This window comes from Centroberyx gerrardi, chromosome 18 (assembly GCF_048128805.1).
Source record: "Centroberyx gerrardi isolate f3 chromosome 18, fCenGer3.hap1.cur.20231027, whole genome shotgun sequence".
NCBI lineage: Eukaryota > Metazoa > Chordata > Actinopteri > Beryciformes > Berycidae > Centroberyx > Centroberyx gerrardi.
Window position 1 is genome coordinate 27590247 of NC_136014.1, and position 15856 is coordinate 27606102.

The following is a 15856-nucleotide window of genomic DNA, read 5'->3' on the forward strand; positions in this document are numbered from 1 at the left end:
TCTATAAAACTATTACATCATTTCATATTTTATGGTTCTCTCAGGAAACTTCCTAAGAAATTAACAGTTCCTTTCTAGGAAATTATTAGGAAATTGTGGACCCGGAAAAGCGTTACCTGTTGTTTTTCTCATCATAATTCACTTCAAGCCCTGTGGTAGAACTTCCTTAGCCCATCATAACTCGAAATACCAGCCTGTTTCTTCTTCTGCGTCTAAATAAAACCTTGCCAACATCACACAGCCTGGCAGCAGGTTCGGTTCCTCTCACCATGTGTGGAAGCTGGATGTTGGCTAAGCTGTTGATGAGCGACTGGCTGAGGTTGGCCAGCTCGTGCAGCAGCGAGTCGTTCTGCTGCTCGATCACCTTGTTCTCCTCCTCGATGGACTTCAGGTTGGTCTCCATGGTGGTGATCTGACAGGAGAGAACATCAGCAGAACGTCAGCAGAACATCAGCAGAACGTCAGCAGAACATCAGCAGAACGTCAGCAGAACGTCAGCAGAACATCAGCAGAACATCAGCACTTCTCCTTTAAAGAGCGTTTGAACTCAATGTATTCTGTCTTCAAGATGGTAAAGAGTGGGGTGGGGAGCGAGAGCGAATAGGGAGACACACACACACACACACACACACACACACACACACACACAGCTTACTTGTGTCCTCAGTTTTATCATGTCTGATTCCACTTGATTGTTGGACTCGTTCAGATCTTTGATTTCTTCATCCAGCTGTTTGATTTCTTCGTCGTTCTCTATTCCTGGAGCCAAACACAACGCGTTTCAGATGGGAATTTATTGCCCAAGTAAAAGAGTAAGACTCTCTGTACAACTGCAAAAATGTCCATCTTAACAAGTCGTTTAGTCTCTTTTTCACTCTTGAATTATATATCCATACAACAAGTGAAAAAATCTGCCAATGTGGTGAAATAATTTCACTTTTTTCAAGAATTTGGGACGTTGAAACGGGGCAGAATAAGGCAGATCACTGCACTGGGATCAAGAAAATGACTCTTGATTCAAGAAAATTAGTGAAACAAGTTGATTTCTATTGGAAACAAGTGGAATTATCTCACCACAACGGTAGTTCTTTCACTTGTTTTAATAATAATGAGATTATAAGACTGTGCAGTAGATTAGATGACTTGTTCAGGTGGATATTTTTACAGCTTTTACCTTTGCTCGCTCTTTGCTTGATTGTCAGCATCTCCACTCCGCTCATCCTGGCCTTCTTCATGGCAGAGGTGGCACGAGGACAACCGGAGAGACTGGGATAACACCAACACACACACACACACATGCACACAGTTAAAATCAGACAACAGACAACAGTTGAGAAAACACACTCCAAACTATCCAGTTCAACTGCAAAAGTGAGTGAGACTGGGGTTCAATTCCCAGCTTGTATGAAGGAAATTTCTTGAGTCAAATTTAAATTTATTGATGACCAAAGCCTTTCCCTAACCCTTAACCAAGTTGTTTTACTTGCCTAAACTTAACTGTTAGCCAACCTGCACCTGAAAATGTCGTGTCCAGTTCATGTTTTTCCAGTTTTTGGTGGAGGAACGTCATTTTCACATAATTTGTGTCCACAGCAGGTAAATCTGAGTTCCTGCTCATTTCACCACTTTTTGTGCGATCATGTTGAACTGTATGAATGTGAAGCAGCTTGTTACTGAAAAAGAGCCTGGAGCTCAGCAAACCTTTCCTGGATAATTAAAGGTTAAAAATAGTGATGTCACTGCAGGAATACAGCTGAAGTCTAGCAGAGAGCCCCGCCCACCTGCGATGGGTGAGGAAGCTCCCGCTGACGTGTCCCGACCCGTCGCAGCCGGGGGTCGGACAGGTCATGCCGTCCGTCTTGCCGGACTTCCAGACGAACTGCGATCCGTTGACGTAGCCGTCCTTCTGCCGCTTGGCGGCCAGCGGGCAGCCGGACGCGCTGCGGTGCGAGGCGTACTTCCCCGTCACATGACCCTGTCCGTCACAACCCGGGACCGGACACCTGAGAGGGGACAAACAGAGAGGTCTCACTTTGTGTCTATTTCCAGGTACCAACAACGTCATCACGAACTGCAGCAGACTGGAGTCTGATCTCAATGTGTAGAGAGGATAACTTTCAGGTAACACTCTCTCTGGCGGCCATGTTGGAAGTCCTCACATCTTGGAAATATAGCTGTGAACAGCTGATTGCATTTGTAAACTTACGACTCAATTCAACAGTATGAATAGATATGGTCTGTTTCTGACTGAACTGATCATTTCATCACTGATCCATCTGATTGATTTAGTGTTTAGATAATGTCAGCTTGTTAGCTAGCTAACCATAGCATCTGGTCAGCTAACATCACTGTCTTGTTGTTAACACATCTGATTAGCACACTAGCTAACGTAGCTAGTAGCAGCTAGCGTTAGCATGTTGACATTAACATCAGTGTGTTTGCCGGCTAGTTAGCTAGCTAACAGTTTGTTCAGGTTAACTGAGCTGACTCTTCTCAAGCTACAACTCAGAGTGTTTTGGAGTAGAGACTAGGGCTAAAGACAAGACAGTTTACTGTGTCACAGTAACCAAATCCACCTTATCACACTATTCACTTTTACTGAGAACGTTACTGAATGGATCTACAGCCACACCACAACAAGCTGACTCAGCTGCTCTCTGCTTCTAGCTGCTTCATACAGATTTACACTTTATTAACTAACACACAGTTCTACAGATTTACACTTTATTAACTAACACACAGTTCTACAGATTTACACTTTATTAACTAACACACAGTTCTACAGATTTACACTTTATTAACTAACACACAGTTCTACATGTTCCTCCATGATGGAGTCAGCTTCGCTGAAAGCAGCTTGTATTTGAACCCTCAAATTTGGATTTGTCAGCGTTGCCATGACAATCAGTAAATCGTCCATCATTGACCTGCGGCAATTGTCATATTGTTGTCAGCTCATCTGAGCAGCGTTAGCATGGAGGACAATGAGACACAACAGAGAGAAAGCCGACTTGATGGAGGAGACGCCTCAATTCAGCCAAAACTGGAAGAATCGCACCGCAACCAAAATGTGTTGGAAACAAAAACGGACGGGACGTTTCTTTTGTTGCTGCTCTCAGATATGAGCAGCAATTCAGGCAAGCAAATGCACCAAGTGTGAAAACGACCTTAGACCGTCTTTTAGGAGACCTTGGGAAGAAGGAAGGGGGGGTGGTGGGGGGCACAGGGGTCACGACTCGCCAGCTCACCTACACCCACCTGCCCGTAACCCCCCCGCCCCCTCCCCCGCCCCCCCACCCCTCCCCCCGAGGCCTCAGGGCCGCGGCGGTCTAATGATCAGCAGGATCAACAGATCTCGCCTCCTCAGCTCCCAGACGCTCGGCTCCTCCCGCCTCCCAGCGTCCTTCACTCTGACATTTGGGCTGATTAGAATGAGCCGGGTGTCGGCCGAGCGGGTTACACCTAATTATGATGGCGGTGTTAATGATGATGGTAGATGGAGTCGGCGAAGCGTGCGGGAACAGAGGTGGCGGCAACAGCTGGGCCAGACTGACACCGGCTGAACTTTAGATTATTCACAAGGTCGTATTGGCTTAACATTATGGCTCTGCTTTAACAAATGTCAAACGCGCACTAGTGGTAACCTTTACTTGACTTCGCCTGCTGGGAGCGCGAGGTAAAGTGGAGGACTGACCGCTGCTTCTCTCCGGAATATTCTTTCATAAAGTTAGAAAGGTCAGGATTCACAGGCGGCATTTTAAGAGGAAGTGGATGAATCTGTCAACAGTTACGACCGACAGAAACTCTTCGCTGGAATTTGGTTCCTAATAGTTTGCCAAGTTATCCACACACTGTGAAAAATCTCCTTCTTAACAAGTCATTCAGTCTATTATTGAGTCCTAAAATTGGAATTTTCTTAAAATAAGTGAAAAAATCTGCCAGTGTTGTTAGATAATTTCTCTTGTTTCCAATGCAAATCAACTTGTTTGAAGAATTTAGTAGAATCAAGAGTCATTTCCTTGACAGCAGTGCAGTGATCTGCCTTATTCTGACTGGTTTCAACAGACTGACACTCTGTTCTAGAAAACTCCTGAAACAAGTGAAGCTGCATTGGAGACAAGTGGAGTTATCTCTCCTCACTGCAGAATGTTTCTCTTGGGTTAACAACAAGAAGATCTGAGGCTGAATATGAGACTAGATGACTCCTTAAGACTGTTTTTTGCAGTATAGTAACACACACACTGTGAGAAATGTCCACCTTAACAAGTCATTTCATCTTATATTTAGCTATAAAATCTTATGTGGTGAGATAATTTCACTGGTTTCCACTGCAGAATCAAGTCACAATCTCTTGAAGTGGAGTCATCAAATTTATTTTAAGATACTTTATTTTGTGTCTTGAAATGACAAAACGTTGGAAACTAAATTACGTTGGAAATCACCTCATCCTACTGGCAGATTTTTAATTTTTTTATTTTAAGAGCACTAAGATTTTACGCCTGAATACAATTAAATGATTTGTTGAGATGGAGATTTTCTGCAGTGTGTAGATTTTGCCCCAGTTGCCGAAACTTCTCCCTGTTGACGGCAACATTGCACCAAATATCCACAGACTTTACCTGAAACAGCATTCAGACCACAGCACACTTCAACTCTGCACTGAAACAAGTACTAGTGATTTTTTTGTTTCTCCTGCTGACTCTTAAACGTCCGTCACCTGAGAGATTTTTCCTTGCTGGTCCAGTTCAGATTTTTTTCAAAATTCACAAAAATTCCTCAAGAGTTTGACCTTCTTACTGCACTGCAATTCAAAAAACAGTCGAAGCTTCTCTGTTCACTTTCATGAGAAGTTCAACCTCTCCTCGGGAAGAATGTTCTCCACAAGGTCAAAGGTACTTGGACTTCTTGGATTTGCATCGGCCAATATATCTTCAAAGACTTGCAAAGCATCATGGGAGCCTTACCTGATTGGCTCCTGGTCGTCCTTGTCCTCCTTGCTGTGGAGTATTTTGATGCCGCTCTTCTTCGCTCGTGGACAACCGGACAGACTGAGGAGAGACCAGAGAGTCTGAGTTCAGCGGGTCGACACAGCCAATAACATGAGAGAATTTACTGTTTTTCACTTTCATCACAAATCTGCTGCCAGCCAGCTGAGTCTCCATGATGGAGGAACATGTAGAACTGTGTGTTAGTTAATAAAGTGTAAATCTGTAGAACTGTGTGTTAGTTAATAAAGTGTAAATCTGTAGAACTGTGTGTTAGTTAATAAAGTGTAAATCTGTAGAACTGTGTGTTAGTTAATAAAGTGTAAATCTGTAGAACTGTGTGTTAGTTAATAAAGTGTAAATCTGTATCAAGCAGCTAGAAACAGAGAGCAGCTGAGTCAGCTTGTTGTGGTGTGGCTGTAGATCCATTCAGTAACGTTCTCAGTAAAAGTGAATAGTGTGATAAGGTGGATCTACCTGGTTCAGAGCAATAAGTACCGAAAGGCTCGGTCGTCTGAGGACAGATTTACAGCGGAGTCGCTCTGTCAATATGAGCCATTAAAATACATAGAGGTTCGTTCCTATGTTCCAAGATGGTAATTGATAAATTGAATAGGTATAGAGGGTCGTTCCTATGCTGGAATACGGTAAATCATCAGTATAGAGGTTCATTTCTATACTGGAGAATGATAAAAGAATATTTCTATTTTTTGTTATTATCCTTACTTACCTATTTTTATCTTTCTTTTTTAAAGGTTTCATATTCTCCTCTGTCCAGAGTTTTATTTTCTGTCTTTCTGTCCATTCAAAGCTGTGTGTGTGGTGTCATGAACCAAAAACACTCTCAATCCATTTCTCCACGTTCATTTTCCAGCATCTCTCTGAGCCTTACCAAGAACAGGCCGTTTCTGTCTCCGTGTCTTTAAGGCTCATTAATATTAACGACCCTCCGTTCCGATTGGCTAACCGTTTCGAGAGTGAAACGTGAGACGCCGCGGCCCGGCGGCTACAGGTAGGGAAAACTCTCCGGTAATAAACGACGACGACCGCTCGACCGCTTTGAAAAAAACACTTTGTTAGTCTATTATTTCTTACAGAAATGATAATGAGCGAACCTTTGTGACGCCACAAAGTTACGGAAGTCCAAACGGCTCGTTTAGAGGCTCGCTTTTCTAATATGGATTGTGTGGATTTAGTTTTGATACTTTCACCATGTTTAGATACACATCCAACTCCTTTATCATCACAGAGGAGAGGGAGTCCTGCTTTACATGATGTGGGACATTTAATGTCATTTTCTAGACAAATTCTGTCTTGCGTTTGCTTGTATTTTTGATTTATTTTATGCACTTTTGAGTTGCATTCTATGTGTGAATGGTATTATTATTATTAATCCTTTCATGGTGAAGGAACAGCGGAGGATCCTCATATTATTCGTGTCCACAACAATCAGAGTTTAGGAGTTTGAGCTCATTTCACAAACTTTCCTGAGCCTGTTGTGGTTTTCAGTGTGTGGGTCTGGTCTGAAGTGTGTTTACCTCCTGTGGGACGCGTAGTTTCCTGTGATGTGTCCAGATCCGTCACAGCCGGGCGTGGGACACCTGAGGCAGAGACACAGAGGCAGAGGGTTCAAAACCTGCAGGGCGGGGCCTCCTGGGGGGTCCTGGGACGGTTTTATCCAGGTCACAAGATAGTTTCAGGAATGTGAAAAACTGAGGAGTTCATTTCCTAAACAATATTTATCCATTTTGGTTCATGATTCAGTATCTCCAAATCTAGAGGATCCAGTCTCATTTAGTCAACCAAGGACTGAACTTCCCTATAATCCTTTAAAAAGCACCAAATTTTGTTTTTATGTTAAGATGTCAAACATTTTGTCAGAATAAGTGTCACTTTTTTCAAATAATGGAGATTCATTTTGGAACCAAAAAACTCAAAGATTCTATGTTCTCATATTTTTCACACAAATACAGTATATAGTCTGATAAAGACAAGACAAATAAAGACAAATCTCACTCTTTCACTCATCATCTCTGTCCGAAATCTCACTCCACTACATGCTGGATTTTCATATTTCTATCATGTCTTGTATTTTGGCACGTGATGTGAAACAGTGAATATTTGGAGGCTGTGAGCAAAAGGTGAATCAATGCAAACACATTACCCTTTTAAAAAAGATGTGATATTTTACTTCACTTTAACTTTATTTATCCCACATGGCAGTCAAGTCCATGCACAAAACTGAAATACACAAGCATTTACAAATAGAGTAATATAATAAAGTGCATAAAAGAAAAGAAAATGCAATACACATAAATTATACATATTAATATATGATTAAAACACCTATTTGATCCATTATTTTGTGTATAAAAGGTAGAAATTATAGTTTGGTGTCATCTCTTGGTGTTACAGAAACGTTCGGAGAGTCTGATCTGGAATCAGACTCTATCAGTGGTTTGGGAGGAAAAAATCCTAAAATGATTATTGATTGATTTTGGACACTCACTTGAGGTCTTGTGAGTTGGTGCTCATCAGGCTGCGGATGTTCTTGTCGGCCAGCTGGCAGCTGGACAAACTGCAGGAGAAGAAGAAACAAACTGAACATGAAACCACCGAGGAAACAGAGATCCTGTCTCCGGGTTCACGCTGCGGCAGCTAGATATGATATCTGTGAGAAAAATACCTTTCTCGCTTTTCATTTGTAATATTTTGATATGATGATTCAAACAGTGATAGTCCTCTCCCCCTTTCAGCTCCCTGCACAAGAGAGTTGGGTTTGAAAATTCAGCTACTGACAACTCAGCGTCCCTCACATCACTGTTGTCGGGTGAAAACAACGAACAGCAGCCTTGTTTTCAGCTCGCCCATCCTGCAGTTTTATGCTTCGTGGCCTTGGAACCGAGAACTGATGAAAGCTCCGTGGAAAATGTCAGAAATGTTCGTGCAAGAGGAAAGTCAACCAACTCTGTCTCAATTCTTCAAAAATTGACTTTCAGAAGATACAAAAGATTTTTCTGTGACACGGATAATTCTCATGATCGTACACAGTGAGAAATCTCCATCTGAACAAGTCTTTTAACCATGTTTTGGGTAAAACTATATATATATATATATTTTTATAAATAAGCTGAACATCTGCCAGTGGAGTCAGATATTTCACAAATACAATTCAGCTTGTTTCAAGAATGTAGAATAAGGAGCTCCATCCACAAAGTGTTAGAAATCTGTCTGTCTCTCTGTCTGTCTGCCTGTCTGTCTGCCTGTCTGTCTGTCTGTCTGTCTGTCTGTCTGTCTGTCTGTCTGTCTCTCTGTCTGTCTGTCTGTCTGTCTGTCTGTCTCTCTGTCTGTCTGTCTGCCTGTCTGTCTGTCTGTCTGTCTGCCTGTCTGTCTGTCTGTCTGTCTGTCTGTCAGAAAGATTTCTAAAAAAGTATCAAACAGATTTGTCTGAAATCTGATAGACAGATCTCTCTTGGTCCAAAGATCAGCTGATTAGATTTTGGTGTTGATCTGGATCTGGGATTTCCTCCATTAGAGGATTTTTGTATTTTAGCCAGAACTATCATGCTGCGTTCAGGTGCTGCTGGGAAAGTCTGACGTCTGGGACTTCCAAGTCGGCTGCTAAACAGCGCTGCTTTCACATGCTATTTAGAGAAGAAAATCAAACCTGGAAGACAGAAGTGTGTGTGTGTGTGTGTGTGTGTGTGTGTGGGCTCTTACGTGAGGAGCTCCTTCTTGCCCTCCTTGCAGGCGGGGTATTTGTGTTTGGGGCTGGGCATGCTGACCTCGGCCGGGTAGCGCTGCTCCTCCAGCAGCTCCTGGAAGGGATCCAGCTCGTCGCTCTGGTGTAGAGACGAGAAATACAACGACTACATCCTGTCACTACGCTGCACACTGCACACACACTTCAACATCTGCAGGAAGTAGGGATGGGACGATACATCGAAACTCTATATATCTCAATACAAAATGTCTCAGTCCGTATGTTGTGTCAGGAACATGAATGGTGATATCAGCTCCATGTTATTCTGCTGTCAGGAACATGAATGGTGATATCAGCTCCATGTTATTCTGCTGTCAGGAACATGAATGGTGATATCAGCTCCATGTTATTCTGCTGTCAGGAACATGAATGGTGATATCAGCTCCATGTTATTCTGCTGTCAGGAACATGAATGGTGATATCAGCTCCATGTTATTCTGCTGTCAGGAACATGAATGGTGATATCAGCTCCATGTTATTCTGCTGTAGTAATCACTAATGAGACTCTTGACCATCACAGTTTCACAAGCTCTCCATCCAAATTATATTATTGTCACTTTGTAATGACATTTTTAAATTTGTTGTTTACATTCTAGCAGCCAATGGCATCGCTAGAAAGATTTGAGTCTCAGAAATAAACAGAATTCTGCACAGTCAGCCTTTTGATTTGATTGATCACATCGGATCGTGGTTGAATTGATGCTGAACCTCAGATCACGTATTGAATCATATCAGGAGAGAAACAGATCGTCCCATCTCTACTAAAAAGTTAATTTCCTCAACATTATACATCCATTTGAAAGAAAATGATTAACTCAAGTTCATAATAATAATAATAATCATAATAATAATCTTTATTTGTAGAGCACTTTTCAAAACAAAGCTACAAGGTGCTTCAATCAAGAGAGATAAAAGGACAGATCAATACATCAGTGAGGTAAAAGTAATGAAATAGAAGTAAATAATAATGAAAACAATAAATAAATAAATTGAATTGAGTGTCATTTTATTCCAGTGCAGTGAGCTGCCTTATTTTTTATTTAATTTTTTTGCCTTATTTCAAGATAATGACACTAGTTTCTAGAAAATTCCAAAAACTGAATTTGATAGTGAAAGTGAAAAAGTGAAATTCTCTCATCTGATTGTCAGATTTTTCACTTTGTTTTAAGAAAAACAAGATTTTAAAACTGAATTGGTCACAAAAGTTTTCTTAATTTTTTCTTGCTTATGTTCTTAAGAAACATGCCTGTGGAAAACATGAAAAAAACATCCATGAAACGGGCGCAGAGTCTCTTTTTTTTGTGTGAATCCCAGGAGTCTCTGATGATGAACGCCGAAATGTTGGTGGAAACGTTCATAAATACACAGTAAGATCAAACCTGACTTTACGCTCGTTTCGTGCATGAGGCCCAGTGGGAAGACTCGGTAAGATGGACACTTTTCCGTGTTCAGCATCTCTAAAATAAATCCAGAGGCTCCAGTCTGTGAATCTGTCCTCATTTTGTCAACCAGTGATTGAAGCTTCCTGCCCTTCAGAAGGTTTCACCGTCTGGTCTGACTCTGACTATCCATCAGTCTGAGTTCAGGTGTCTTTCACATGGAGGTGGAACCAAACTTCACACAACAAAAAGTTAAAATATTAGGGATGAGAAATAAGCCGATGACATCATCTCTTTTAAGTATATTTAATTAAACTTCATCAGCCTCATCCAATTATTTCACTAGTTGTTAGTTATTTGTGTTTTGTTCTCTTTTGCAGACTTTCTCCATTCTGTCCACATGACTGGAGCATTTATTCCCTCATAAAACCCATTATAGTTTAGAAATGAGAGTTTTCTAATTGATTCATTTGAGTTTTTTTTGTTTTGATTTCAGTTCTGCAGCATATGGTTTCATAATATTTAGGCAATTACGCTGAAGTGGATACTGACATTGACATTGTGACGCTGATCAATTTTCTCTAAATGCTGCGAAGCCTGAGTGATTCTTTAGTTTTGAATGTCTAATTGCAGTGTGTTAATGTTTAGTGTGTAATGTCTCGTCAGGCTGCGTTCAAAACAACGTGTTCTGATCGGTTTATTCTCCTTCAGTTGGTTGGTTTGTCCAGGTGAATGATGACCTTTGACCTCTGGTGGCAGCGAGAGTCTCAGTCCTCTAACAAGAGAACTGACACTCCAACTACAGGAAACCACCCCGAAACACAAGGGATTATGGGTAGAAGGAGACGGAAAGCCTAGCAGAACAAAATGAAGTCTGGACTGATGCTCATGTTCAGCTGTTTCTTCATGTGTTCTGAACTGGTATGAACACCACAGAAGAAGACAGACAAGACCGTCATGTTAGATAAAGCTACAGGAAGTCTAGTCTCTGACCTGCAGGATGACAGGTTCAAACTGTCCAATAAACAAGCTGCTGTGAGTCATGTGACTTTAGTTTACAAGTCCTGGTTGGCTTGTGATTGGTCAGTTTGAAGCTGAAAGAACCAAATACAGAAATACAACAAAGTCAATTTTTCCTCTCTGGTTCAGAACAAAAGAAACCAGCTGGAGGTTTGATCTCAGCTTTAATATTTAGTCTCCTGTCATTCAGTACATTTTGTCCGCAGTATACAGTGTGTCCATCCTGTCTTATTTAACTGTGTTGTAATGCGTCAGATTCCCTCTGCACCAGTTGGACTCGATGAATTAAAGCTTTTCTGATTCTGACTTCCTCAGGATTATCTGGAGAAACTCCCGCTCCTCGCCGCGCCGCGGGCTCCGGCCGCCGCAGCGTCGCGCTTCATTAACAAACCCAATTACCCTCCTGATTAAACCCCCTCACTTCAGCGCTCTAAACCCAACACGCCAAATGTATCAATTTGCTGCATGGATTCCTCTGTGCACTATCAGATCTGTGAGGATTTAAAGCGTAGAGGTGATCTATCGTGTTTTACTTATGTATTAGTTATGTAATTCAACATTTTTTATGTCCTGTAGCTCCTGAAGCGTTCACTCAGAGAGCCGCTCCTCTCGGCGGGCGCAGTACCGCCTCGGTCCACATGATAGCGCACTCAGCCTGGCAGACAGACAGCTGCAGCCGGTCGCCTCCCTCCTATCATCTGATCAGGATCAGCTTCATGCTGCCTGATAGTCGTTCAGGACCTTTAAAATCACTGAGCTCTAGTCTTGAGACACATCTCTTCTTTTATATCAAAGATTAAAAAAATCAATTAAAATCTTTCACTGCCCTGAATATAAAACAACGCTCTACTTTTACAGCTCTTATCATTGGCTCTGGCCTTTCCTTATTGCTAGGCTATTAGCAGTGCTTCATAAACACTGATGTACTGTTTCTGTTTAGTCGCTTTGGATATGAGAGTCAGCTAAATAAATGAAGAGTTTATTTCCAAAACTATCAATTTTGAGACAAAAATGGACACTGAAGTTCATCACAGACGATCCTGTCTGTAAAAGTAATTCAGTCAAAAAAGGACTGAAGTTCCCTGCTATCCTTTAAAAAGTGCAATGATTTGGTTTAATGTTGTGATGTCAATCATTTTGCCAGAGAAGATGTTAATTCTTTCAAACTTTCATGCCAGCACAGATAAAGTGCAGTGACTTTGTGCAGGCGAAGTGATAATTTCACTGGGCACATGCAGATTTTTTCCTGCTCCCGTTCGGTAACTTTGTGGTTCGCCATTACACCACTTGCACCAAATTGGGCGGGGAGCGCCCTAGAGGGGAGTGTCGACACTATTCGGGCAGCTCAGTGCAATTTTGGTATCAAAAATGACGCTTGTGCCTCCGCCTACTCAGGCATTCTGTGCTATTTATGTGTCTTTAGTTGGCGAAGACGCACCCACATAGATGAATTGCCTGTTTCACTTTGATGTAAATTCTTCAACCAGCAGATCCAAAAATCTGTCGGTCACGCCCAAGTGAGCTAACACCATGAAGTTGTGCCAGTGCCTGAACTTGATCTGTAAACTGCTGTGGTGATTTGGTTAAATAGAAATGATGTAGATTTCTCTACAATGCTTCTCTTAAATATAAACTCTGTAAATGTAAACCCTATCTGCAAACTACTGCAATGATACTGTTAAATACAAAATCTGTCTATAGACTGCTGTAGACTGCTCTGTAGTGTTTCTGTTAAATGTAAACTCTGTCAAGTGTAAACTCTAACTGTAAACCCTGTAAACTCTGTAAACTGTAAACTCTGTCAACTGCAAACTGTCAACTGTGAACTCTGTAAACTGTAAACTCTGCCAACCGTAAACTCTGTCAACTGTAAACTCTAACAGTAGACTACTGCAGTGCCTCTGTCAACTTTAAACTCTGTAGACTGTAAACTCTGTCAACTGTAAACTCTGTAGACTGTAAACTCTGTCAACTGTAAACTCTGTAGACTGTAAACTCTGTCAACTGTAAACTCTGTAGACTGTAAACTCTGTAGACTGTAAACTCTGTAGACTGTAAACTCTGTAGACTGTAAACTCTGTAGACTGTAAACTCTGTCAACTGTAAACTCTGTAGACTGTAAACTCTGTCAACTGTAAACTCTGTAGACTGTAAACTCTGTAGACTGTAAACTCTGTAGACTGTAAACTCTGTCAACTGTAAACTCTAGACTGTAAACTCTGTAGACTGTAAACTCTGTAGACTGTAAACTCTGTAGACTGTAAATGCTGCCAACTGTAATCTCTAACTGTAGACCTATGCAGTGACTCTGTCAACAGTAAACTGTGTAAACTGTAATCCGTGTAAACTGTGTTAACTGTGTAATCTGTAAACTCTGCCAACTGTAAACTGTGAACTGTGAACTGTAAACTGTGTAAACTGTAACCTCTGTAGACTGCTGCGGTGGTGTTGTCAATTGTAAACTGTGTAAACTGTAAACTGTAAACTTTATCTCTGTGTCAATTGTGAACTCTGTAAACTGTAAACTGTGTTAACTGTAAACCCTGTCTCTGTGTAAAATGTGAACTCTGTAAACTATCTCTGTGGTGTCTCCATTTCTGTTAAATGTAAACTCAGACTGGTGTAGACTGATGTAGACTGGTGTAGACTGGTGTAGACTGGTGTAGACTGGTGTAGACTGATGTAGACTGATGTAGACTGGTGTAGACTGATGTAGACTGGTGTAGACTGATGTAGACTGGTGTAGACTGATGTAGACTGGTGTAGACTGGTGTAGACTGGTGTAGACTGGTGCAGACTGATGCAGCCCTTCCGGTTACCTCTTTGTGGTCTTGGTCGTCTCCCAGCCTTTTGATCTTGGTGTAGTCGACAGGCAGATCCCAGCAGTCTGCGTCGGACAGCTGGTAGCAGCGGCTGCTGAGCAGAGCCTGGCGCTGCGGAGACATGGGCTGCAGGGGGGTCAGGACCGTCCCGCTGCCCTCCGGCCCGCCCGGCTGCCCGGCCAGATCCACCGCCCCGCTGTCCTCCAGCTCCCCCACCGGACTCTGAGGAGGCAGGGAGGGAAAATCTGATATTATAACCAGTGATGTGGGAGTGAATAAAAAGTAAAGTACGACCTCCAGTCCCTGATCATCATAAGGCAAACAACCAACAATATGAGCAAAAATCCATTATAATTTCAGAAAAGCATTAATTTATTATTTTGAATTCGTCCTCATGCGACTTACATCAGTTTGAATGTCCTTAGTTGGACGTCTACCATGAATTTAAGTCATAAAAATGTATGTTGGGTAAAGTACAGATACATGCCATGCCAGCTTCATTTTTCATAAACTGAAGTAAGATTTTTATTGGTCTATAGCACAAAATGACCAAAATATATCTGCGGGGGTTGATAGGGTTGTTGATCAATACCAATGACTCAACGATTACTTGGCCAGCTGCTGAGAAAACTCCCCACCCACTGGAGTTTAAAGACATTCCCAATCCCCCCCATTTGTCAGCCTCTATCTCACTCCAGTAGTATTGTGTATTGTTAGTGTTTCTCCACATTAAGACTACATTTCCCATCAGCCCCGTTGCTTCCTGCCCCCCCCCCCCCCCCCCCGAAGAGGATCAACATGTTGGAAGTGATTTCTCCATCTTCCTTTCCCTCCTTCCACCATCTGCTGCCAGAAACTCTTTCAGCTTTATCTCCGTTTGCTCTGGAAGAACAGAAGAAGAACCTCTTCCTGTTTTGTGCCGCAAAGCGATCCAGCAGATTTCCCTCCAGATCCACCAGGTGGAGAAACTATGGAGGATGCAGAGTAGAGGCTGATAGAGGCTGACAGGCTGACCACTGATGCTCTGGGTTGTTTACAGTAATTATACTAATGTCTCTAAACTAATGTGATGATGATTTATCAGTTACACAGAACACCTTTAAAGCACAATACCAACGTAATTTTTGTTTGTTCCTATCGCCATTACTGCCTATGAAAGCCTAAAACATGTTGAGGAAAAAATGCAACACACATGTTAGTTAAAATGACGGCATCAGTTTGTCTCTGAGCTGTTTTTAATGTATTGTTGAAAACAATCGGAGCCGAGGACTTCTGCAGCAGAACAGACAGTAGGAGCTTCAGACGGTGGGTTCACAGGCAGTAATGGAAATAATAAATCAGTGAACAGACGGCGGTGCTGTCCGGTGAGGTGCGGCGGCGCTCGGCTACCTGGCTCAGCAGGTCCTGGGGTTTCCCTCCCAGCGCGTGGGGGAGCTCCCTGCAGCGCGTCGACAGGTTCAGGATGGCCGTCGCCGCCATGTGGGCCGCCTCCATGTCGTGGCTGTAGTCGAAGCTGCTCTTGCTGCAGGTGCTGCTGGCGCTGCTTCCTCCTCCTCCTCCTCCTCCTCCTCCTCCTCCACCCCCTCCGCCTCCTCCTCCGCCCCCCACTCCTCCCCCTCCTCCGCCTCCTCCTCCTCCTCCACAGCCCAGACTGCTGCTGCTGCTGCTGGGAGCGTAGCTGCTGGTCGTACTGCTGGCCGGGCTCGACGTCTTACAGTAGCGCTTAGCTGCAGGGAGGCGACGCGCGCGCACACACACACACACACACACACACACACACACACACACACACGTATGGTTGATTTGTCAGGATGATGCTGGCATACGGCCGCGCTGTACAGCAGATGGACGACAGATTGTTGCGAGAGAATATCTAAAATTACAAAA

General features: G+C 42.7%; 1 protein-coding gene across 1 annotated transcript in view; it reads right to left on the reverse strand.

The window, feature by feature from the left end:
• The window catches only part of myt1la (myelin transcription factor 1-like, a), a 57835-nt gene that overhangs the window by 6469 nt on the left and 35510 nt on the right, over positions 1-15856 (reverse strand). The window contains exons 11-21 of the mRNA XM_078289914.1: positions 15622-15696; positions 15356-15531; positions 13952-14191; positions 8706-8818; positions 7495-7563; positions 6524-6586; positions 4965-5048; positions 1782-2003; positions 1175-1266; positions 656-759; positions 269-412 (exon numbers count right to left, since the gene is read on the reverse strand). Of these exons, the coding sequence (XP_078146040.1) occupies positions 269-412; positions 656-759; positions 1175-1266; positions 1782-2003; positions 4965-5048; positions 6524-6586; positions 7495-7563; positions 8706-8818; positions 13952-14191; positions 15356-15531; positions 15622-15696 (1382 nt within the window). The remainder of the gene's footprint in view (positions 1-268; positions 413-655; positions 760-1174; positions 1267-1781; positions 2004-4964; positions 5049-6523; positions 6587-7494; positions 7564-8705; positions 8819-13951; positions 14192-15355; positions 15532-15621; positions 15697-15856) is intronic.